The 26,912-nt window shown below is 40.3% G+C and overlaps 1 protein-coding gene across 1 annotated transcript in view; it reads left to right on the top strand.

Annotated features, from left to right (window-relative positions):
• The window catches only part of LOC126190631 (transitional endoplasmic reticulum ATPase TER94), a 63,482-nt gene that overhangs the window by 21,431 nt on the left and 15,139 nt on the right, over positions 1–26,912 (top strand). Inside the window, exons 6-12 of the mRNA XM_049931049.1 lie at positions 10,392–10,525; positions 11,415–11,663; positions 11,738–11,902; positions 12,045–12,167; positions 12,280–12,492; positions 12,577–12,885; positions 12,974–13,135. Of these exons, the coding sequence (XP_049787006.1) occupies positions 10,392–10,525; positions 11,415–11,663; positions 11,738–11,902; positions 12,045–12,167; positions 12,280–12,492; positions 12,577–12,885; positions 12,974–13,135 (1,355 nt within the window). The remainder of the gene's footprint in view (positions 1–10,391; positions 10,526–11,414; positions 11,664–11,737; positions 11,903–12,044; positions 12,168–12,279; positions 12,493–12,576; positions 12,886–12,973; positions 13,136–26,912) is intronic.

Consider the following 26,912-nt stretch of genomic DNA (forward strand, 5'->3'; position numbering starts at 1 on the left):
ACACCACTGTTTCATGTTTTTTTTTTTTTTGTATAAAGTGAAATTGTAACTACTACTGATACACACATTTTGAAAAAAACCTGTCCCAGCTTTCTTAATTGTTAGTTTTTTCCTTGGGGAAGAGAAGAACGATAGATTAGGAAAGGTTGGAAAGAAGGGCAGGTTGCTTGGATCACAAATTGTGTGGGGGTCTCTTAATGTTTGGTCTAACTATTTGGATCCTACAATTTGATCTCAGTAATTAACTTTCCAACACGGGTGGATAAAGACAGTAAGACACTGATTGATAATGTTTCCTTTGGTGAAGCTCAAAGCGAGGAAATAACTGTTTACCAAGTAACAAATGCTTTCTCTAATTATGATGCACAGTTAGTTATGATGAATAAGATATTGCCTTACAACACGAATACTCCTTAGTGGAAATCAGTTTAAATGATTGACTCCATGACAAATGTTTTTAAGAATAGTTTACAGGAGATGACCTAGGGTGAAATTTGTATCGAACCAAATGACAACATAAAATTTAATCTGTTCCATGACAAAATTGTCATTATTTTAAAATAGCTCTCCACATAAGCTTATCAGAAAGGATACTAAACAGCAATGTTAAAAAAACTGTGGGTCACTAGAGGGATTAAAGTATCTTGTGAAAGGAGAAGGGAAATGTCTTTTGGCTATAAGAAGTAGGGATCCTGCAGTAGTTGCACACTACAAAAAGTACTCAAAATTGCTAAAGAGAGTTGTTAAAAATCAAGGAACATGCACATAATGTGAGAAATTAGTAATTTCAATAATAGACTTACGCCTATATGTAATGTAGTGAAACAGAGGAAGGACAACCAGCCTCATAAAGACATCACTATTGAACTGAATAGAAGGGTTATAAATAATGAGTGATGGGTAGCAAATGTATTTAATAACCAGTTCTTAAATATAATAGAAAGTGTAGGGACAAACAGTTACAGAAAAATCATGTGTGTTGAAAAAATTCTCATAAAATCCAATCAAATGAATGTATAACCAACTTCTTCTTAGTCTTCTGAAATTAGGAAAATTGTATGGTATCTGAAAAATAAAAGCTCATCTGGATTTGATGGTGTTTCTAACAAGAGTACTAAAGATTTATTCCCATATAATAAGTCTTTTCTAATCTGAAAAACATAAAGCATCACTAACTCAAAGCATTTTTCCAGAGGTACTGCCATTCTTAAATCCCTCTAAAAATATAACTAGTGACCTGTTTCACTGCTGACACCACTTTTCAAAATTTTTGAGATGATGTACACTCCTGGAAATGGAAAAAAGAACACATTGACACCGGTGTGTCAGACCCACCATACTTGCTCCGGACACTGCGAGATGGCTGTACAAGCAATGATCACACGCACGGCACAGCGGACACACCAGGAACCGTGGTGTTGGCCGTTGAATGGCGCTAGCTGCGCAGCATTTGTGCACCGCCGCCGTCAGTGTCAGCCAGTTTTCCGTGGCATACGGAGCTCCATCGCAGTCTTTAACACTGGTAGCATGCCGCGACAGCGTGGACGTGAACCGTATGTGCAGTTGACGGACTTTGAACGAGGGCGTATAGTGGGCATGCGGGAGGCCGGGTGGATGTACCGCCGAATCGCTCAACACGTGGGGCGTGAGGTTTCCACAGTACATCGATGTTGTCGTCAGTGGTCGGCGGAAGGTGCACGTGCCCGTCGACCTGGGACCGGACCGCAGCGACGCACGGATGCACGCCAAGACCGTAGGAACCTACGCAGTGCCGTAGGGGACCGCACCGCCACTTCCCAGCAAATTAGGGACACTGTTGCTCCTGGGGTATCGGCGAGGACCATTCGCAGCCGTCTCCATGAAGCTGGGCTATGGTCCCGCACACCGTTAGGCCGTCTTCCACTCACGCCCCAACATCGTGCAGCCCGCCTCCAGTGGTGTCGCGACAGGCGTGAATGGAGGGACGAATGGAGACGTGTCGTCTTCAGCGATGAGAGTTGCTTCTGCCTTGGTGCCAATGATGGTCGTATGCGTGTTTGGCGCCGTGCAGGTGAGCGCCACAATCAGGACTGCATACGACCGAGGCACACAGGGCCAACACCCGGCATCATGGTGTGGGGAGCGATCTCCTACACTGGCCGTACACCACTGGTGGTCATCGAGGGGACACTGAATAGTGCACGGTACATCCAAACCGTCATCGAACCCATCGTTCTACCATTCCTAGACCGGCAAGGGAACTTGCTGTTCCAACAGGACAGTGCACGTCCGCATGTATCCCGTGCCACCCAACGTGCTCTAGAAGGTGTAAGTCAACTACCCTGGCCAGCAAGATCTCCGGATCTGTCCCCCATTGAGCATGTTTGGGACTGGATGAAGCATCGTCTCACGCGGTCTGCACGTCCAGCACGAACGCTGGTCCAACTGAGGCGCCAGGTGGAAATGGCATGGCAAGCCGTTCCACAGGACTACATCCAGCATCTGTACGATCATCTCCATGGGAGAATAGCAGCCTGCATTTCTGCGAAAGGTGGATATACACTGTACTAATGCCGACATTGTGCATGCTCTGTTGCCTGTGTCTATGTGCCTGTGGTTCTGTCAGTGTGATCATGTGATGTATCTGACCCCAGGAATGTGTCAATAAAGTTTCCCCTTCCTGGGACAATGAATTCACGGTGTTCTTATTTCAATTTCCAGGAGTGTATTATAGAATATCTCATCTTATTAATAATATTATGAAAACGAACGATGCCACTCACCATACAACTGAGATGCTGAGTCGCAGATAGGCACAACAAAAAGACTGTCATTATTATTTACAGTAATATCCTCAGCAAGTCAGTTTGTATTTCATTTACTAAGAATGTCATTTACATATTTATTCATCAGATATTAAGAGTGTTGGATAATAAAATAGTGTCAGTTGGTATTTTCTGTGACCTATCTAAGGTTTTTTATGTGAATCACAGTATTCTCAGAGATAAATTGAAGTTTTATGGAATTGTTGGTATAGCCAACCAATGTTATATCTAACCAAAATATTGCAGAAAGTTGTACTTAGTAATTCAAGGAGTGTATCTGGGGAGACAATGCTGAGCACAAAGAAATCACATGTGAGGTCCCCAAAGCTCAGTCTAGTACCTCTTTTATTCTTCAGTGTAAACAATCTTCTGTCTACTGTACAGTTAGCGGATTTTTTTTAGATGACTCTAGAGTACTTCAGTCAATCCAAGCATATATACAGAAACAGAAGGGGCAAACAAAATTCATGTGTCGTTGACTAGTTTTCTTGGAATGGTCTCGCCCTTGGTTTAAAAAAAAAATAAAATAAAAAAAGAGCAACATATTCAATTCTGCACATTTAGTAGTATTATCAGTGTAACACATGGCAAGGAAATAATAAATAAGGTGGCAACTTCAAAATTTGTAGGTGTCCATATTTATGAGAATTTAAATTGGAAAAAAAAAACATTTTGGAACTCGTAAAGCAGCTTAGTTCAGCCACATTTGCATTTAGGATCATTGCAAATTTTGGGAATGAGTAAGTTGACATATTTTCATTTAATGTCATATAGAATAATTTTGTGGGGTAACTTACCTTTAAATAAGATAAGCAGCACAGTAGATAGTGTAGAACTGGTAATGTGATTTTCCACAGCTTATGTAAGTGAAGTCATTTTGGTGCATACCTACTAATTGGCTATATGGATTCAGTGCAGTGCAGTAAGGCACATTGGCATGATGATGTGACAAAATGGCAGAAAGGAGTTATCGTCTTTGGCTATGCCCTTGACCAAACCATGAGTAAAGCCAATATTACGTGATCCACCTGTCATATAAAAGTCTGCATCAACACCCCAAGCACACAAGTCTAGAACTGCCAGCTTCTTTTTGGTAGCTCTAGTACACAATATACCTAACTTGTAAGTCTGCACCCAGCACCCCAGGGATACACAGTCGTACCTGCAGGCTTGTTTATATAGTTGAACATGTAATTTAATATTTTTATGAAGCTACTATTTACTAAATAGTGAAATTTTCTGTGTGGTGTATGTTCATATTTATTAAGCAATTACTGTTGTCTTGTGCAGTTAGAAAGAAATTACATTACTGTTATACAGAATTATGAACTAAAGTGTTAGTTGATGCCGTTCAAGTACAAGCAAATGATTGTCTACATTTCACAGCATTTGTTTGTGGAGGACACAATTATCCATGCAGCACTTATGTGACAGTGGCTGCTGTAGTCATTAGAAGGGTAGAATGACAGCTTAATGCCAGGAGTAGCAATTAGGTTGGCTGGGAAGTGTGGTGAAGGCAGAGACGTATACTCCCTCTTAATGAAAGATCCACAGAAATTTAGGAACTTTGTCAGAATGGATTTGTCTTGGTTTGACAAGCTGGTATTGATTTACATGAGGGGTTCCTGCAACTGACACAGTAATGAGGGAACCATCACATACTCTGTTTCTGTAATTTTATCGTGTGTGCGTGTGTGTGCGCGCACACCTGTCACTCTTCAGCTTGGCACAGTAGTGTGACCTCAAGGATGGAAAAGGGCTTTTACAGTCCTCGATATTTGTGGTCAGCACAACCGCTCCAACTCTTGTGGCTATCCTCACAACATTTTGCTTCCTGGCATACTCAAATAACGCAAAACATGCAATAAGAACCCACACATCTTGTGATATGTCCACACGTGGAATGTAAAATTATATGCACATTTGTGTAAATATATAAAGTCAACATTAAACATTTGTTGCCATACCATACTATGATACATTATATCTTAAGGAATCTGACACCTTTCCTTGTTGTGTGCTTCAATAGTCAAGCTTACACTTTCTTTGTTAGTGTCCTTTTCTACAATAAAAAGCTATCATTAGATATACAGCTTTTCTCAACGACAATACAAAAAAGAGAATTTTCATTTGTTTTATTACTGTATTTATAAAAAAAATTACTCGCTGAAAAATGTGTAGAGTATCTTGTCTGCTGGCCACAGATGAAAATGGTAACAATCAGAAAGCCTGCCTGATATGCCGCATGTGCGTGTATGCATCTCCTCTACTGCGCATGTGTGGATCCATGACAGATAGAAAGGCTCCTATTTCTCCAAGGCAGATAAACAGTTTGTTAAAATCATAGCTTCACCTTTTCTGCCATTAGGTGGAAGGCTGTCTAAACATGGCTTGTTCACTTTAGATATGTTGTGTAACACTGACTTACAAAGTTGCCTAATGTGGTGGTGTACGTCTGTTGTGTCATCCAGCTCTGAGGAGTTGTGATGTTTCCTCTCTTCAAATGATACAGTTGTTGAGTGTACAGACAGCAAGATGAAGCACTTAACCCTCAGTGCATGGAGGATGCAGCTCAGACTGAAGGTGGTTTTGTGTGTTGTTGTTGTTTTTTTTTGTGTTTTTTTTTTTGTGTTTTTTTTTTTTTTTTTCCTGTTCTAAGACTTCGACCAACTCATTCCAGTTACCGTGAATATAGACGAGGTCAATTGATTCCACAGTTCTTTCACAGTGTTACGAAAAAAGGTATATTCGTGACGAGTATGGTATTTGTACACTCCTGTCTTCAAAGATAACAGCATGTTAAAAGTGCAGCCCATGTGTTTCTGGTTGGACAAACACTCAGGCATTCTGTAGCACCTCACCAGACTCACTAATTCATCCAATCTTAATTCCATAGAAATCGTCTGGTGCTATTTGGCACAGCAGGTGAAATATAATGATGGACATATGATGTAGCTCTGTGGAGGGTCTAATCATCAGTGAGCTGTTTCTGTTGGATATGACACAATTGAAGCAGCTCTCTTTTTCTTGTCAAATTATGAATGAGGTCGTTATTGGTATGGTAGTGGTGCTGCACAGTACAAACAGTGTGACGTCTCCTGGGAATGAGTGACTTTTTTTCTCTCTAATTTGGTCATAATAGTTGTACCCCTGATACTTAGGGATCAGATTTTAATTTCTGAGGAAATTGGTTCTGAGTGACTTTAGTATGAAAAGAAAAGTTATGAATTTGCCTTGGGTTCTACTTTGGAGAAGCCTACGCAATAATAACTGTTGCAAACTGATATATGAATTAAGCTTGCCAATGAATAAAATCCTTGGCTGCAGTAATTTATTGCTGAATCAGTTATCAGAATTATCTTTTTGAAATTAAAAAATGTCTTGCTATGACATTTACAGTTGTATGTGGTTGAAGTGGCCAATGTGGCATTAAGGATTTGTCAGAGGATTGCTGTAAATTTCTTCCATAATTATTTCAGATACGGTAGCAGGAGTTTTGGGATTCAATCCCAAGTTACTTATTGCTTCTTTCATCTCTGGCAATGACTTACGTATGTCAGTGCTTCATCATGGTTTCCAGTTCGTATTAAACCTTAACCATTGCTGCCCCTATGCTATCCCCCTCCAGAACTGACTGGGGAAATCTGTTCAAAGGTCTGAGGAAGGCAAGGACAAATAATTCCAATAGGACCATGCCTACTTAGGAAAGTGCTGACCTCTTGGTTGATTATTGTACTAAATGTGACAATGATGATCAGTTTGCTTATTTATGCCCAGACTAGTTATGTAATACTGTATATGGAATGCACTCTGTTAGACGTCCTCTTTTGACTACAGGCATTTGTTCAAAAATAACGAAAAAGGAGACTGCATATGACAAGTGATATAGCCATATCAGCTGCAGAATTAAACATAAGCATCTCGGCTACAACCTTGTCACATTTGTTGGGTCTGCTGTGATACGCAGTTCATTTTCTAATGAGATTAACCTTTTGCTAAGGCATTTGGATTGACACAGTAGTCCATAGCTGGCTAACAAGCATACTTCCCTCTGATGACTTCTGTGTTCCTAGTTCTTCTAACCCTTTTAATGCTGAGTGTCATGGATTTGCCTGTGTTCCTAGTTCTTCTAACCCTTTTAATCCTGAGTGTCATGGATTTGCATTGTACCACTTTGTCACTAGTAAATGGAAGTTACCTGTTTCTGTGTGCCAGTGCTTGTGGTAGGTGCAGATTATAGATGAGGCTAACAATGCTTCTGAAACATACAGCCACACCTGGACTTAGGACTTGAAAATGTTTTGCTGTGTCCTATCTCACAACTTATATATTGGAAATTGTTTTGTTACTGGTACTACCTTTAAAGAATATTTGTTGTTTTACAACTCCTGATGCCAAACCTGTACTCTAGTAGTAAGTAAAAGCCCTAGGTGCAAGATAATGTCAAGTGTGCTCCAATCACCTTTGTTTTAGTCATGTCGTGAGCGCATATTTTTGCATGGACACAGCCACATATGAAGGAACCAGTCGTGCCATATGGTGGTATAACTACCAACTCATCTGTCTGAATGGACTTTGTCATACTGTGGTTTTTGGCAAGCCCAGTTGTAGAAAATTCTGTTTGGGAGATTTTGATAAAGAGTTGCATTATGGCTTATGTCCAAAGGGTCTTTTTAATCCCCTCCATATTCTAATTTCTTTGTATTTTGTATATCTGAATAGTTCTTAAAATATAACCATTAGTTCCACAACCATGTGCTAGCAATCTCCAGTATTCCTTTTCCTCTACCTCCCTATGTGATTTTATGACAGAACTTGTTGAAATTGGGAAAAAACTTGACAGAAAAAATTAAAACTATACAAGAAGCTGTGAAAGGTGAAAAACTGAATGCTAGCAAGACCAGCAGGAATCTATATTACTAAGCATCTACCCCAGAACCCAGTTCCAGGTTGCCTATCTGACTGCTTTCAGAGGCAACAAAAATTTGATTTTCAATATTTCATATAATTATTGACTGAATTTAAAATGCTGTCAATCTCCACGTGAGGTACACTATGTTATCAAAAGTATCTGGACACTTGGCTGAAAATAACTTAAAAGTTTGTGGTGCCCTCCATTGGTAATGCTGGTATTTAGTGTGGTGTTGGTCCACCCTTAGCCTTGATGACAGCTTCTACTCTCACAGCCATACATTCAATCAGATGCTGCAGGGTTTCTTGGGGAATGGCAGCCCATTATTCACAGAGTGCTGAACTGAAGAGAGGTATGGATGTTTTTCGGTGAGGCCTGGCACGAAGTCGACATTCTAAAACATCCCACAGGTATTCTAGAGGATTCAGGTCAGGACTCTGTGCAGGCCAATCCATTACAGGGATGTTATAGTTGTGTAACCACTCCGCCACAAACCATGCATTATGAACAGGTGTTGGATCGTGTTGAAAGGTGCAGTTGCCATTCCCGAATTGATCTTCAACGGTGGGAAGCAGTGTGGTTCTTAAAACATCAATGTAGGCCTGTGCTGTGATAGTGCCATGCAAAACAGGGGATGCAATCCCCCTCCGTGAAAAACACGAGCGCACCATAACACCACCGCCTCCGAATTTTACTGTTGGTACTACACACGCTGGTAGATGACGTTCACCGGGCATTTGCCGTACCTACACCCTGCCATTGGATCGCCACATTGTGTACTGTGATTCATCACTCCACATAACGTTTTCCCAACGTTTATGCTCCTTACACCAGGCAAGGTGTCGTTTGGCATTTACCGGTGTGATGTGTGGCTTATGAGCAGCCACATGACCATGAAAAATTTTCTCACCTCCTGCCTATCTGTCATAGTACTTGCAGTGGATCCTGATGCATTATGACCCTCTTCAACTGTTGGCGGTCTGTCAGTCAACAGACAAGGTTGGCCTGTACACTTTTGTGCTGTACATGTCCCTTCACGTTTTCACTTCACTATCACATCGGAAACAGTGGACCTAGGGATGTTTAGGAGTGTGGAAATCTAGTGTACAGACGTATGACACAAGTGGCACCCAGTCACCTGACCGCGTTCGAAGACTGTTAAGTTCTGCGGAGTGCCCCACTCTGCTCTCATGATGTTTACTGTGGTCGCTAATATGGAGTACCTGGCAGTAGGTGGCAGCACACTGCACCTAATATGAACAATGTATGTTTTGGCGGTGTCCGGATACTTTTGATCGCATAGTATAACTAGACTTTTTCATCCTGTATTTGGAATGAGAGCACTTGGTGACCTGCAGCAAATTTTACATATACTTTCAGACCTTTATGAAACTTTTTCTTGTGGACATGCCCACAAAATGATAGAAAGAGAATAGTTTATTGCTTGTGACTTTGTTTGTGCAGAAAACTTCAGCATCAGATATGATTATTTTAATATATTATTTCTTTACTACCAACTCTACTCTCACCATGGTTTGCAAGGTGTATGTAAATGCAAAAAGAATATCATACAACACACAGTTCAGGAGATATAATATCAAAGATTTAGATTTGTGAATAATAAACTTCTGCTTAAAAGGCACGCAGTAAAACTTGAGTATCAGGGCATGGCATTTTAATTTATTTCTATACTACTAAGTATTCACAACATGCTTGCAGACAGTCTCTTTACATATATCACTGAATGTACCTGCAGAATTATGTCATTGTGTGACACGTAGTTCAGAATATATGATACCATAAACATTGAGGTACATGAAAAACCATAATTTCACTGAAAATATGATACCTTAAACATTGAGGTACACGAAAACCATAATTTCACTGAAAGTGGAACGCAAATTGGGTGGACTATATAGAGTCAATGTCTCGTAATGAGAGCACGTAGCAACTTACAGCAAAACTTTAAGCATAATTTCAAACATAACTTTTTCTTATTTACATGCTTAACATCAGATATTTATCACATAACTTATTTGTGAAGTAATCAGATGTCTGATGCTATTTTATAAGTGGTAATTATATTATTTACAGAATCAGGACATTACTAGTATGAATATAAGTTTGAAAAACTGAAGAGAAATATGGAAACTAAAATACTTTGTGGTGGTGGTAGCTACAGAAACATAAGTCAATGAAAATGCCAAAACTCTTTGCCTCTCTATATGTCTGCTTGTGTCTGTATATGTGTGGATGGATATGTGTGTGTGTGCGAGTGTATACCCGTCCTTTTTTCCCTCTTAGGTAAGGTAAGTCTTTCCGCTCCCGGGATTGGAATGACTCCTTACCCTCTCCCTTAAAACCCAAATCCTTTCGTCTTTCCCTCTCCTTCCCTCTTTCCTGACGAGGCAACCATTGGTTGCGAAAGCTTGAATTTTGTGTGTATGTTTGTGTTTGTTTGTGTGTCTATCGACGTGCCAGCGCTTTCGTTTGGTAAGTCAAATAATCTTTGTTTTTAGATATATTTTTACCCACGTGGAATGTTTCCTTCTATTATATTCAAAATTTATACAGAAATAGAAATAAGCCTGTCATAAGCTGTTGAATATATTTTCAGCAAAATTTTTGTTCCATTTAATGTGAAATGGATTACTGTACCATGAAACTGTTTACAGGGCCTGAGATTATGAGCAAACTTGCTGGGGAATCTGAAAGCAACCTGCGAAAGGCTTTTGAAGAAGCTGACAAGAATGCTCCTGCGATTATCTTTATTGATGAACTTGATGCAATTGCTCCAAAAAGAGAAAAGGTGTGTTAGAATCAGCACATGCTTTTGTGGTTGCTTATAATGTTGTGTGTCTGAATTCCTTTTACCTTCTTCTACGAGTGGAACTGTTAAGGGAAAAACAATGTCAGTCATAAAAAAGATATATCTTTGGAAAAAAGACACTCTATGGAAAAAAGTGATTTGATGGGTATATTGCACATTTTTACCTACTCCATACATTATCACAGAGCACATTGTAAATTGTGACTGGATTTGACCATGTGACAATGCTTGTCGTAGATATGTTGATTTACATATGCCCCCTATGTGTTGATTCTGAAGACAAGGCATAGTTGAAACCAATCACAATTTAAAATGTGTCTTGGGTATGAAGATATCTTTGGTTGATCTTTACTTCTGTTCTGCATATTGACAATTGGGAGGGACCATAATGCAGCTCTGTGACACACAACTCTTCCTCCTCCTCCACCCCCCCCCCCCCCCCCCCCTCTTTCATTTGTAGGAGCTGATGGTTTCTTGTAAGTTAATATCAGTGTTACTTAATGCTTTACTTTTAATGTAGCATCCTCCCTTCCCTGCAATCTCACATGCCTCAGACATTGTCACTTCTGTTGAACATTACTGCATTTCCTTTCGGCTGCATGTACTCCATATTATGTCTGCTCCCCTTTCTTCTTCTTCTTCTTCTTCTTCTTCTCTTCAAAAGTGTTTTATGAAAAAAATTATTGAAAATATAAATAATAAATGTTAACAATATTTGCAACAAAATAAAAAGCCCAGTTGTAAAAGCTCCAGAAATGGAAACTTGGATCAGGGCAGGCACACACATTTAAAAACAAGCCTCTGAAAATTAGGTACTAAGTCGTTGTATGTAAAGAGTACATAATTAAACCCTTCTTGTTTTCCTTAGACACATGGAGAAGTTGAGCGCCGCATAGTTTCACAGCTCCTGACCCTCATGGATGGCTTAAAACAGAGTTCACATGTTATTGTAATGGCTGCTACAAACCGACCAAATTCCATAGATGGTGCCCTGAGGCGCTTTGGTCGTTTTGATCGGGAAATAGATATTGGTATTCCTGATGCAACTGGTCGTCTTGAAATATTACGTATTCATACAAAGAATATGAAGCTTGCAGATGATGTAGATTTGGAACAGGTAAGTCAGATTCTTGGTCCTCTTTTTCCTTCCTTTTATAAACATACTGCTTGACTCATATTTTTTATTTCCAGATTGCAGCAGAAACACACGGTCATGTTGGTGCTGATTTAGCTTCTCTGTGTTCAGAGGCAGCTTTGCAGCAGATTAGGGAGAAAATGGATCTTATCGATCTAGAGGATGATCAGATAGATGCTGAAGTGCTGAGCTCTCTGGCAGTTACTATGGAGGATTTCAGGGTAAATATGTTACTTTTTTGTAGTTGGTACTTTGTTACTACAGTCTTCTCATGTGTTAATATTTCTTACATTTGCATATGTAATGAATTTTAAGATACCTTAAATATTTTAATATGCATATCTTTTACTTGTCGTATTCCAGTATGCCATGAGTAAGAGTAGCCCAAGTGCTCTAAGGGAAACAGTTGTTGAGGTGCCGAATGTCACTTGGGAAGACATAGGTGGTTTGGAAAACGTGAAGAGAGAGCTGCAAGAGCTTGTACAGGTTAGTTTTTGAAGACAAAACATTTTTATTTTTATTATAATAATAAAATTACTGAATGCAGCTTGGTGATAGCGGTTACATTGAAAATTGAAGTTTGTTTTCTCTCGTGTAGTATCCTGTAGAACACCCAGACAAGTTCTTGAAATTTGGTATGCAACCATCAAGAGGGGTGCTTTTCTATGGGCCACCAGGTTGTGGAAAGACACTACTTGCAAAAGCCATAGCGAATGAATGTCAAGCTAATTTTATTTCTGTGAAGGGACCTGAATTGCTAACAATGTGGTTTGGAGAGTCTGAAGCCAATGTTAGAGATGTCTTTGATAAGGTATGTATTCTGACAGTTAGTAAAATATGTGCTTATTGGGTCTTATTGTGATTGCTAACTGCTGATTTTTGTCTCGTTGTATAGGCAAGAGCTGCAGCACCATGTGTGTTATTTTTTGATGAACTTGATTCAATTGCAAAATCCAGAGGTGGTAATGTCGGTGATGCTGGTGGAGCTGCTGATAGAGTAATAAATCAGATCTTGACTGAAATGGATGGAATGGGTGCAAAGAAAAATGTATTTATAATTGGTGCCACAAATCGTCCTGACATAATTGATCCTGCTATACTAAGGCCTGGTAGGCTTGACCAGCTCATTTACATTCCTTTGCCAGATGAGAAATCGAGGGAAGCTATTTTCAGAGCCAACTTACGCAAGTCGCCTGTTGCAAAGGTATGTATTATAGAAGTGAACAGGCTTGTAAAATTTTTCGGTGTAAATATCGTAGTGTAGCTATACAGTGTGAATAATTTTGTTTTAGGATGTCGATCTGACGTACATAGCTAAGGTCACTCACGGCTATTCAGGTGCAGACTTAACTGAGATATGTCAGCGAGCCTGTAAATTGGCAATTCGACAAAGTATCGAAGCTGAAGTGCGAAGAGAAAGGGAGCGAGCTAACAATCCAAATCTTGCAATGGATGTAAGTACTTAATTTTGGTATATTCTTCGGTGTGCATACAAAGACTCTCCTTTACATTTGTGACTTTTGTATGCATGTACACAAACTGTTGTCAGTACAATCAGGATAGAACTCTGTTTTGTGAGCAGAAATGTACATCAGTCACACTACAAAATTATGACTGAAAAGGCGTGCATTTTTTAAGGTTACACAAAAGTTCATACAATGGAGCCTGGCAAATTGGCTGTCTAATAAATGTCAGGATCCTAACAAGGAACCTCCCCCCCCCCTCCCCCCCCAGATTAAGTTATAAGTTGGCACAGAGGATAGGCCTTCAAAAACTGAACACAGATCAATTGAGAAAACAGGAAGAAGTTGTGTGGAACTATGAAAAAATAAGCAAAATATACAAACTGAGTAATCCATGCGCAAGATAGGCAACATCAAGGGCAGTGTGAACTCAGGAGCGCCGTGGTCCCGTGGTTAGCGTGAGCAGCTGCAGAATGACAGGTCCTTGGTTCAAGTCTTCCGTGGAGTGAAAAGTTTACTTTCTTTATTTTCGCAAATTTATTATCTGTCTGGTCGTTCATTGAAGTCTCTGTTCACTGTAATAAGTCTAGTGTCTGTGTTTTGCAACCGCACCGCAAAACCTTGCGATTAGTAGACGAAAGGACGTGCCTCTCCAATGGGAACCGAAAACATTTGATCGCAAGGTCATAGGTCGACCGATTCCTCCACAGGAAAACACGTTTGATATATTCTATACGACACTGGTGATGGCATGTGTGTCACACAACAGGAATATGTTGTCGACCCACCTAACTTGTACACTTGGCGAATGGGTAAAAAGATTCTTCTACCTTGCCTGATTTAGGTTTTTGTGTGGATGTGATAGTCACATGGTGTGTGGTTCATGGTGTGGGTTCCTGTAGTCATGTCCTAGTTCATGAACCACGGGGCAACGTATGAGTGGCCAAGTAAGTGATACCGACAGTCGGGATACCAGTTACTTTGGAATAAGGCTGGGCATCTCGGACATATTCTGAGTCGTGGTCACCTTTGTGCTGATACGGCAAAGACTACCAAATCCACCGGTTAGTCCCTCAGCCGTTAGGGGTAAAACCCAATGGGACTCGGGGCAAGTAAGGCGAGCAACCTGCTTCCCTGGTACTTTAATTATGATTCTGGCAACAATCAGAGCAAAATGCCTCGGACCTTTGGAGGTGATGGAGTCGCACCTCTAACTGACAAACCAGGGACTCCTAAGATACGACTTGGCAAACAAATGGTAATGAGATGGGGAGCTATTAATATCAATGGGGGCTACGCTGGGAAGAAGGTAGAGCTGGCAGAGGCTGCAAGTAAGATGGGGCTGGACGTTTTAGCTGTTAGTGACATTCGGGTAAGGGGTGAGAAAGAAGAGGAAGTGGGAGAATACAAGGTCTACCTGTCAGGACTCAAAGCAGGAATAGCACAATGGGGTGTAGGGCTTTACATCAGGAAAGAAATGGAACCCAGCGTAGTTGCAATAAGGTATGTAAATGAACGACTGATGTGGATAGATTTGACAGTGTCTAGCAAGAAAATTAGGATTGTCAGTATATTCGCATTGTGAAGGGACAGGTCAAGATAAGATGGATAGTTTTTATGAGGCACTCAGTGATGTAGTTGTTAGAGTAAAGGACAAGGACAGTGTTCTGCTCACGGGTGATTTTAACGCCAGGATTGGAAATCGAACAGAAGGGTATGAAAAGGTTATGAGTAAATTTGGAGAGGATATGGAGGCCAACGGGAACGGGAAACAACTCTTGGATTTCTGTGCCAGTATGGGCTTAGTAATCACAAACTCCTTTTTTAAACATAAGAAAATTCACCGGTATACTTGGGAAGGCAGGGAACCAGATCTGTCATTGACTATATAATAACAGATCAGGAATTCAGGAAGGCTGTGAGGGACACACGTGTATTCAGGGGATTCTTTGATGACACTGATAATTATTTAATCTGCAGTGAAATTGGGATTGTGAGGCTGAAAGTGCAGGAGGTCAAGTTCATATGTAGGAGGATAAGAGTGGAGAAACTTCAGGATAAGGAAATCAGGCACAAGTACATAACAGCGATCTCAGAAAGGTACCAGTTAGTTGAATGTAGCCAATTACAGTCATTGGAAAAGGAATGGACAAGGTACAGGGACACAGTACTAGAAGTGGCTAAACAATGTCTTGGAACAGTAGTGTGTAAAAGTAGGAAGAAGCAAACAGCTTGGTGGAATGATACAGTCAAGGCAGCCTGTAAAAGGAAAAAGAAGGCGTATCAAAAATGGCTACATACCAGAACCCAGGTAGACAGAGAAAGTTATGTTGAAGAAAGAAACAAAGCCAAACAGATAATTGCAGCATCCAAGAAGAAATTGTGGGAAGACTTTGGAAACAGGTTGGAGACTATGGGTCAAGCTGCTGGAAAACCATTCTGGAGTGTAATTAACAGTCTTCGAAAGGGAGGTAAGAAGGAAATGACAAGTATTTTGGACAGGTCAGGAAAACTGCTGGTGAATCCTGTGGATGCCTTGGGCAGATGGAGGGAATATTTTGAAGAGTTGCTCAATGTAGGTGAAAATGCGATCAGTAATGTTTCAGATTTCGAGGTAGAATGGGATAGGAATGATGATGTAAATAGGATCACATTTGAGGAAGTGGAAAAAATGGTCAATAGATTGCAGTGCAATAAAGCGGCTGGGGTGGATGAAATTAGTTGGAACTCATCAAATACAGTGGAATGTCAGGTCTTAAATGGCTACACAGGATAATTGAAATGGCCTGGGAGTCGGGACAGGTTCCATCAGACTGGACAAAAGCAGTAATCACACCAATCTTTAAATATGGAAACAGAAAAGATTGTAACAACTACAGAGGTATCTCTCTAATCATCGTTGTGGGTAAAATCTTCTCAGGTATTGTTGAAAGGAAAGTGCGAGTATTAGTTGAGGACCAATTGGATGAAAATCAGTGTGGGTTTAGGCCTCTTAGAGGTTGTCAGGACCAGATCTTTAGCTTACGGCAAATAATGGAGAAGTGTTGTGAGTGGAACAGGGAATTGTATCTATGCTTTATAGATCTAGAAAAGGCATATGACCGGGTTCCTAGGAGGAAGTTATTGTCTGTTCTACAAGATTATGGAATAGGAGGCAAACTTTTGCAAGCAATTAAAGGTCTTTACATGGATAGTCGGGCAGCAGTTAGTTGACGGTAAATTGAGTTCATGGTTCAGAGTAGTTTCAGGGGTAAGACAAGGCTGCAACCTGTCTCCACTGTTGTTCATATTATTCATGGATCATATGTTGAAAACAATAGACTGGCTGGGTGAGATTAAGATATGTGAACACAAAATAAGCATTCTTGCATATGCGGATGACTTAGTTGTAATGGCAGATTCGATTGAAAGTTTGCAAAGTAATATTTCAGAGCTAGATCAGAAATGTAAGGACTATGGTATGAAGATTAGCATCTCCAAAACGAAAGTAATGTCAGTGGGAAAGAAATATAAACGGATTGAGTGTCAAATAGGAGGAACAAAGTTAGAACAGGTGGACAGTTTCAAGTACTTAGGATGCATTTTCTCACAGGATGGCAACATAGTGAAAGAACTGGAAGCGAGGTGTAGCAAAGCTAATGCAGTGAGTGCTCAGCTACGATCTACTCTCTTCTGCAAGAAGGAAGTCAGTACCAAGACTAAGTTATCTGTGCACCGTTCAATCTTTTGACCAATTTTGTTGTATGGGAGCGAAAGCTGGGTGGATTCAGGTTACCTTATCAACAAGGTTGAGGTTACAGATATGAAAGTAGCTAGGATGATTGCTGGTACTAGTAGATGGGAACAATGGCAGGAGGGTGTCCACAATGAGGAAATCAAAGAAAAACTGGGAATGAAACCTATAGATGTAGCAGGCAGGGCGAACAGGCTTAGATGGTGGGGTCATGTTACACGCATGGGAGAAACAAGGTTACCCAAGAGACTCATGGATTCAGCAGTAGAGGGTAGGAGTCGGGGCAGACCGAGGAGAAGGTACCTGGATTCGGTTAAGAATGATTTTGAAGTAATAGGTTTAACATCAGAAGAGGCACCAATGTTAGCACTGAATAGGGGATCATGGAGGAACTGTATAAGGGGGGCTATGCTCCAGACTGAACGCTGAAAGGCATAATCAGTCTTAAATGACGATGACGATGATGATGATTATGATGATGATGTGATAGTCACTCCCAAAGAAGTGTTTAGGTGTAGCGTCCCCATACTATGGCGCAGTTACCTCGCATCGGACGGACAGACAGACGGACAGATAATAATTGTCTGAAAATAAAAAATTAAACTTTTTCACTCGAGGGAAGACTTGAACCAAGGACCTGTTGTTCCGCAGCTGCTCATGCTAACCACGAGACCACGGTGCTCCTGAGCTCACACTGTCCTTGATGTTGCATATCTTGCACATGAACTACTGAGTTTTTATATTTTGCTTATTTTTTTCGTAGTCTCACACAACTTCTTCCTGTTTTCTCGATTGATCTTTGTTCAGTTTTTCAAGGCCTACCCACTGTGCCAACTTATAACTAAATCTGAGGGGGGTGTGATGGGGAGGTTCCCTTGTTAGCAAATTCTTATGTATTAACTTTTCTATGTATCTTTACCACATCAACAATGGGGAAGGTATTTGTGGATTACCATTTTCAACATTGTTGTTGTTGTTGTCTTCAGTCCTGAGACTGGTTTGATGCAGCTCTCCATGCTACTCTATCCTGCGCAAGCTTCATCATCTCCCAGTACCTACTGCAACCTACGTCCTTCTGACTCTGCTTGGTGTATTCATCTCTTGGTCTCCCTCTACGATTTTTACCCTCCACGCTGCCCTCCAATAGTAAACTGGTGATCCCTTGATGCCTCAACACATGTCCTACCAACCGATCCCTTCTTCTAGTCAAGTTGTGCCATAAACTTCTCCTCTCCCCAATCATATTCCACACCTCCTCATTAGTTATGTGATCTACCCATCTAATCTTTAGCTTTCTTCTGTAGCACCACATTTCAAAAGCTTCTGTTCTCTTCTTGTCCAAACAATTTATCGTTCATGTTTCACTTCCATACATGGCTACACTCCATACAAATACTTTCAGAAACGACTTCCTGACACTTAAATCTATACTCGATGTTAACAAATTTCTCTTCTTCAGAAACGCTTTCCTTGCCATTGCCAGTCTACATTTTATATCCTCTCTACTTTGACCATCAGCAGTTATTTTGCTCCCCAAATAGCAGAACTCCTTCACTACTTTAAGTGTCTCATTTCCTAATCTAATACCCTCAATATCACCCAACTTAATTCGACTACATTCTATTATCCTCGTTTTGCTTTTGTTGATGTTCATCTTACATCCTCCCTTCAAGAAACTAACCATTCCGTTCAACTGCTCTTCCAAGTCCTTTGCTGTCTCTGACAGAATTGCAATGTCATCGGCGAACCTCAAAGTTTTTATTTCTTCTCCATAGATTTTAATACCTACTCCAAATTTTTCTTTTGTTTCCTTCACTGCTTGCTCGATATACAGATTGAATAACATCGGGTAGAGGCTACAACCCTGTCTCACTCCCTTCCCAACCACTGCTTCCCTTTCATGCCCCTCAACTCTTATAACTGCCATTTGATTTCTATGCAAATTGTAAATAGCCTTTCGCTCCTTGTATTTTACCCCTGCCACCTACAGAATTTGAAAGACCCCTGCCACCTACAGAATTTGAAAGAGTGTTCCAGTCAACATTGTCAAAAACTTTCTCCAAGTCTACAAATGCTAGACATGTAGGTTTGCCTTTCCTTAATCTAGCTTCTAAGATAAGCCGTAGGGTCAGTATGGCCTCATGTGTTCTAATATTTATACGGAATCCTAACTGATCTTCCCCAAGGTCGTCTTCTTCTAGATTTTCCATTCGTCTGTAAAGAATTCGCATTAGTATTTTGCAGTCGTGACGTATTAAACTGATAGTTTGGTAATTTTCACATCTGTCAACACCTGCTTTCTTTGGGATTGGAATTATTATATTCTTCTTGAAGTCTGAGGTTAATTTCGCCTGTCTCATACATCTTGCTCACTAGATGGTAGAGTTTTGTCAGGAGTGGCTCTCCCAAGGCCGTCAGTAGTTCTAATGGAATGTTGTCTACTCCTGGGGCCTTGTTTCAACTTAGGTCTTTCAGTGCTCTCTCAAACTCTTCACGCAGTATCATATCTCCCATTTCATCTTCATCTACATCCTCTTCCATTTCCATAATATTGTCCTCAAGTACATCGCCCTTGTATAGACCCTCTATATACTCCTTCCATCTTTCTGCTTTCCCTTCTTTGCTTAGAACTGGGTTTCCATCTGAGCTCTTGATATTCATACAAGTGGTTCTCTTTTCTCCAAAGGTCTCTTTAATTTTCCTGTAGGCAGTATCTATCTTACCCCTAGTGAGATAAGCCTCTACGTCCTTACATTTATCCTCTAGCCATCCCTGCTTAGCCATTTTGCACTTCCTGTCGATCTCATTTTTGAGACGTTTGTATTCCTTTTTGCCTGCTTCATTTACTGCATTTTTATATTTTCACCTGTCATCAATTAAATTCAATATTTCTTCTGTTACCCAAGGATTTCTACTAGCCTTCGTCTTTTTACCTACTTGATCCTCTGCTGCCTTCACTACTTCATCCTATCTGATATGTCAGTATCTCCAGGCTTCTTCCATGTATACAACCTTCTTTTATGATTCTTGAACCAAGTGTTAGCTATGATTAAGTTATGCTCTGTGCAAAATTCTACCAGGCGGCTGCCTCTTTCGTTTCTTAGCCCCAATCCTACTACGTTTGCTTCTCTCCCTTTTCCTACTACCGAATTCCAGTCACCCATGACTATTAAATTTTCTTCTCCTTTCACTACCTGAATAATTTCTTTTATCTCATCGCACATCTTCAATTTCTTTGTCATCTGCAGAGCTAATTGGCATATAAACTTGTACTACTGTAGTAGGCATGAGCTTCGTGTCTATCTTGGCCACAATAATGCGTTCACTATGCTGTTTGTAGTAGCTTACCCACATTCCTATTTTTTTTTTATTCATTATTAAACCTACTCCTGCATTACCCCTATTTGATTTTGTATTTATAACCCTGTATTCACCTGACCAAAAAGTCTTGTTCCTCCTGCCACCGAACTTCATTAATTCCCACTGTATCTAACTTATCCATTTGCCTTTTTAAATTTTCTGACCTACCTGCCCGATTAAGGGATCTGACATTCCACGCTCCGATCCTTAGAACGCCAGTTTTGTTTCTCCTGATAACTATGTCCTCTTCAGTAGTCCCCGCCTGGAGATCCAAATGGGGGACTATTTTACCTCCGGAATATTTTACCCAAGAGGACGCCATCATCATTAACCATACAGTAAAGCTGCATGCCCTCAGGAAAAATTACGGCTGTAGTTTCCCCTTGCTTTCAACCGTTCACAGTAGTAGCACAGCAAGGCTGTTTTGGTTATTGTTACAAGGCCAGATCAGTCAATCATCCAGACTGTTGCCCCTGCAACTACTGAAAAGGCTGCTGCCCCTCTTCAGGAACCATGTGTTTGTCTGGCCTCTCAACAGATACCCCTCCGTTGTAGTTGCACTTACGGTACTGCTATCTGTATCGCTGAGGCACACAAGCCTCCCCACCAACGGCAAAGTCCATGGTTCATGAGGGGGGTGGGGATTTTCAACATTATCTTTCTCTTAAATGAAAATTTTCATAATTCACTATCAAAGTTAAGCTGTATGATTGGGATCACTTACCACACACTACTAAACATTCCACTTATGAATAATGTTTTTACTATGTGTTTGTTTCTCTCTTCGAAATAAGTCATTCTGATGTGAAAGTTTTTGAAGCAGTCAGTAATGCAATTGTTACATGGCCCAGAGTAGTACCTTGATTCTGTTGTTGCTGCCTTTCTGCCAGTTTTCCCTTGTTTCCAACAGTTCTAGGATCTTCAAGCAGGGTTCATCGTCTTCTCTGTTGGTTGCAGTTTTTCTAGAAAATGGTATGCTGAGCACTGCATTAGCAGTGCCAAAAGCTGGAAATGCCTTCATTCATTACCACTATGTTTTCAACCATTTGCATTGCTAAGATACAAATATAAAATCTTCAAAAGAGTTTATTGAATTTAATTTTCAACAGTCATTTGGCAGATAATGGTTGTTGTCCCATATTAAGTCTTTCAGTGGAAGGGATAACAGCAAGTGAAACAAAAATTACGTAAGTTTTTAAAATAACATTTAAAATATGGCTTTCCACAGTTCCCATGTATAAACATTGTAAATCTGATGGTAGCAGCTTACTAATATTGTTAATTCATACTTACCTATTGTTGAAAATATGGCTAGATTTTCCCTCAAGTCTGGGGATGATTGTTCATTTTCCATGTGAAGAACTGTTATCCTAGATGTGACACAAGATCAGTGGGAGGGGTTGGTTGGACTTTGTCCCTAAATAGAAAGATCATACTACTGTGAAAAACTCTTATCTAATTGTGATGGTAATGAGGAACTGACATACATTTTGTCACTTTGGAGGTGGACAAATGTTAATACCCTTTGAATATAAATGCAGACGCTAGTCAAGCCTGCAGGTTGTGCTGTGTTGGTTGACCACGAATGGTGCCTGTGCAATATCTGTAATACATGAGATTAAATAGTACATGACAGTGCGTATCCTTCTCTTCATCCAGTTCTCGTGAAATAGTACATGACAGTGCGTATCCTTCTCTTCATCCAGTTCTCGTGGGAAGCATGCACCTCTAGTCAAACTATCACTCTTTGATTCACTCAGTGGTAGTACATTCAGATGTGAAAATTTTGAAGTGTGCAGTTGCTGCCAACTACAGGGCATGAGAATTATCAGTTGATTATTATATGCTCATGGATAAATCAGTGGTATGTTGGGATAATGAAACAGCAGAGTTTTTGGGATGGAAACATACATGTGCAGAGTGACGAGCTGAAGGGAAATACATGGAAGCATGCTAATGTGGCAATGAAACATCAGTCTGTGATTAATAGTGCTCTTGAAGTGGTAAAGAAAAAGAAAAATGGTGAATTTCATTCTTGAATTTTTCAATTTTGAAAGCAAACATTCCACTCCACAAACTAAGATATCGATAGTAGATATGTGAATTAATTGAAAGTGAGCTATAGCTTCCAACGAGACTGACAACTGTTATAACAAAGATCCATGAAAATCTGGCAGTGTTAAGTCCTAGGTTCTTGTTTCAGCTGTAGGATGATGGTGATGATGTCATCAATCCTGAGATTGCAGAAGTTCTGTCATGTGTATCTTGAAATGCAGGCCTCAGCATTATAAATGCATTGCCTGACTGAAAAAAGTAAAGTACACAGAAGACATGGTAGGATGTCAGTGTATCTTCGTACAAACAATTGGCAGATACATAGATGATTGGTAGTTGCAGTTAACTGTGACAATCCAGATTCGTGGGGCATTCGGACATTACAGTGGCTCGATGTTGGACTGCGTGATAATGTTAGGGCAAGCATACTTGTCTTCCAGGTTCTAGTTGGACATGTCTGAGCACCAAAAGGGACGACTGCTGTATTGTGCGCCAGATCACTGTAACCCTGTCACATCTGTTTCTGCCACCTAAGAAAAAGTTAGACTCCCTGCAGTGTTCTGTTGTCCCACACCTTTGATCAGAGACTTAACAGCAGCTGGACTAAGGGATTACTGTCACGTGCATAGGCTGCCATTAACATAACACAGATGGCTGCACTTGAGAGTGGTGCCATGACTGCTACCATATTTCAACAGGACAGTTCTTGTCTACACATGGCAGTTTTGTCCATGAACTGTGTGTCATGTTGCATTCCCGCTAACAGTGAGAGCCCCCGGATCTGTCACCCATAGAACATGTAACGGACCAACTCGTATATACTCTTTTCCTGGTACCAGTACCTAGGATATTTGGATATCAAGGTCCATTTGCAACAGTTTTGGGAGGTTGCCTCAGTAGAGGATACACACCTTTGATATCCTTCCCAACTGAACCAGTGGATGCATCCAGGCAAGGGTTAGGGGGGTTGGTAATGTCATAGTGATAAATGGGCTCATACTGCCAAATTCTTTGTAAATTTGACTTGACTTGGTAATCATTGCAGTAACATTACATACTCTCTCAAATTGTGAAGTTTTATTTTGTGCCATCTTCCCCATCTGGATGTTTTGCTTTTTTTGCCAGGCAGTGTATTATTAAGGGTTGCAGATCCCCCTTGAATTAGTGAAAAAGAAACTTTCATGCCCGAAGGAAACGTAGACATTATCAGATGCTCACAGGCACTGAAACATTAGCATCCACAGTTTGCTGATGTCATGCTGAAGCAGTTTGGCTTCTCTGGTCCAGTATAGGTTCAGAGTGGCTATTCTCGCACTACAGTGAAGTGTGGAGAAAAACTCGCAAATTATAGCAATAGCTTTTTTTACTTATTAGTGTGCAGTTTATTTTCTCTAATTGAGTGGATTTAATTAATTGGCATAAGGGTTTCTTTTTATTTCCAAATTCAGGAACAATTAACAGCAGCTGTTACTCCTGTAACCAATGGAGATTCATCTGGATATAATAATTTAATAGAAAAGGCTGATATTGCTTCTGCTGGGTACAGTATTAGACTCGATGATACAAATTTTCAGCTAAGTCTTCATGTAGGCATAAATCCTACATATGCTTTAAGTACTAGTAGTTTAAATAGTGATGTTACAAAATATACAGATACACAAATGTTGTTTGAAGTTATAGCTGAATGTTCTGTATATTCAGATGGTTTAGAAACTTATTATCCTTGAGCAAGTGTACCAAATATATGTGAGGTGTAATGTCCAATAAATACAATATAATTGAGAGACAAATTTTTATTGTTGACATAAAACAACAAATAGAAACACTCTTAATCATAAATGAATGCACCAATTTTGTGTCATTATTTATAGCGCACTGCCAACTTACAGAAATATGTTAGAGAAGGAAACAGCTTTTGGAGCAGAAAATAATACAAAAATCAGTCATAAAATAACATAATTTTTTTTTCGTGTCCCAAATATTACATTGTTAACTGGCTCGTGTGTCAGCACCTGTTTCAGTCTACACTGTCTATTACATCATCTGGGTTTACTGTTTCATTACATCTGTGCCTGGATTTCATACTAGCATATGAGACAGTTACATTAAGCCACATTATCACATGTATATCACTCCTGGCTTTGCTTTTCAGACAGAGAACGTGTCCTTTTTGCAAAAATGACATTTCTCTTTTCATTAGTTACTGATTCACTAGGTCAAAACATAAAGTAGGACAGGATTAGGCAAAGATAAGGCAGGAAGGTGACCATGGCCTAATCATAGGAACTATCTTAGCATTCACCTTAACAACTTAGGAAAACTCCAGTCAGGATGGCTAGAGAGGTATATTGCACTGCATCCCGAACAGAGAAAACAGAAAACTAACAGCAAAAACATTATTTTGCAGAGGCAAACACTGCATAGATTGTACATCAGTTAGCAAATTAGCAAGTACTCAGCAATAAATGGGGGACTGGTAACTCTATATGCTAACATATTCACTTACATTTTACAGGGTGTATACGACCCGGGACAACCGGGAAATCCGGGAAAAACCCGGGAATTTTTTCATCCGGGAGAAAACCGGGAAAAACCCGGGAATTTTTCGGAATTCCGGGAATTTTTCATTGTTTTAGCTTTCAGTTAAATTTTTGTAATTTTGACTGCAGAATTGATTCTCTAGCAAAGAATGTTATTGTATCGTGCTACTGGAGAAGGATACTGCAGCAATAAAATATAAATGAGAGGGAAAAAATAAAACTTTAGTGGCAAAGGAAATGTGCAATTTACAACAAAACACCGTGCACGCACAAGCGTCTGCAGATAGCAAAAGTATGGCAAAGGCCGTAGGGCGCAGACTATAATTCTTAATTCTTCGTAACAATAAACTGCTTGCTATGAGCATGGCGTCACAACTGTTGCCGGCCGCGGTGGTCTCGTGGTTCTAGGCGCGCAGTCCGGAACCGCACGACTGCTACGGTCGCAAGTTCGAATCCTGCCTCGGGCGTGGATGTGTGTGATGCCCTTAGGTTAGTTAGGTTTAAGTAGTTCTAAGTTCTAGGGGACTGATGACCACAGCTGTTAAGTTCCATAGTGCTCAGAGCCATTTGAACCATTTTTTTTTTCCCACAACTTTTCACATTAGGTTCGTTTGACCAGTTGCTAGCGGTCTGTTGCGCATGCCCGTTTGACTCGCGTATAAGCAGTACCTTCTCCCGCTTCTCGCTACGGCGCTACTTGTAGTTTGGCTGTTAGCTGTATCGGTAGTAGCTGCAAGCAGCCAGATGCAAACGAGAAAAATTTTTCCCGCGCGCCATAGATGCGAGATTCGCGCTTGCACAGAGTTGTCTGAGTTGTAGTGGGGAGGGGGTTAGCCTCCACGTGACCCGTGTTTACGTGATTTCGCTGCTTCTCTTCGTGTACAGCTCCCACGTCAAATGAAAACAAAACGGATATCTATGGCCGGGAGCTGTCAAGTGAATTAAAATACATTCACATAATTACGGAGGGCAAAAATATATTATTAATTTCAGTTTTCTGATTTTTTTCAGAGTTAGTAGCAGTCAAGCATATTAATTGCCTTGTAGAAGAATGAAATTATTTTTGCAAGTTTGCTAAAGGAATTCCGCTGAGGCAATCATTTTATTTGAAACGAAGTGTTTCATTCTACAGTATTGTGTGAATTTCAAGTGCACGTTATCATCATCTGCCATGTATGGCATTATGCCACGATAAAGAACCAAACATGGGATCGTAGAGTACTGGTACTCCAAGAAAATTTACATCCCAAAAACCACACTGAAAAGCTTAATATCAGATGGAACCTACTTCATTGTGAATCTGGAAAAAGCCAATTTGCACTTCAAGCCGAATTATGCATTTTAGTACGGTTTAGGAAATTTCGATGCTCTTTGGAGTATCCTCTGATGCCCTGTTTCTTTTTTGGTGTAATGTGAGCTCTCTTAGTGCTTTATACACACGAACATGCGGGCTTCCTACACCACTGCAGTTGCACACGCACAATAATGCGTTTTCTGGCGCTCTCTGGCAACTGGTAAATCGAACCTATTTCTAACAATATTGCGAACGGTCGTTAGAAAAGCGTTACTTTCAAAGCAAATTTCTTTTTACGCAAGATGAATTATGTTACGTGTGAGAAAGTGGAATGGATATCTAAATCACAGATCGTTCGAAACTGAATAGTTTGAGGACCAGGCACTTACAAGAATTTCGAGCCGAGGCATTTATGTCATAATTTTAAATTTACTGGCACATTTGTGTGATGTATCTTAAAGTATAACACACGCAAAAAAATATCAATAATACATGTGAAAGCGTAGCTTCTATTGTAGCGTGTTAATCTTAGAGATCAATATTATATGTGAAAGCTTAGCTTTTCTTGTAGATATACGGTACTGTGTACATTAATGTAAACCGTTAACTTTTCCTCTTGTGTGTTCGCGCTATGTAACCAGTAATCTTGCTATTGACTGACTATAACACGTGTCCTATGCTCTGAATAGCTGCTGTCATCGGCTGGCGAGATCTCGTGGCTTGAGATATGACTCGCTTACAAAAGGACATCGCAACCTCGGTTGCAACGCTCCGGAAACTAACGCG

This window comes from Schistocerca cancellata, chromosome 6 (assembly GCF_023864275.1).
Source record: "Schistocerca cancellata isolate TAMUIC-IGC-003103 chromosome 6, iqSchCanc2.1, whole genome shotgun sequence".
Lineage (NCBI taxonomy): Eukaryota > Metazoa > Arthropoda > Insecta > Orthoptera > Acrididae > Schistocerca > Schistocerca cancellata.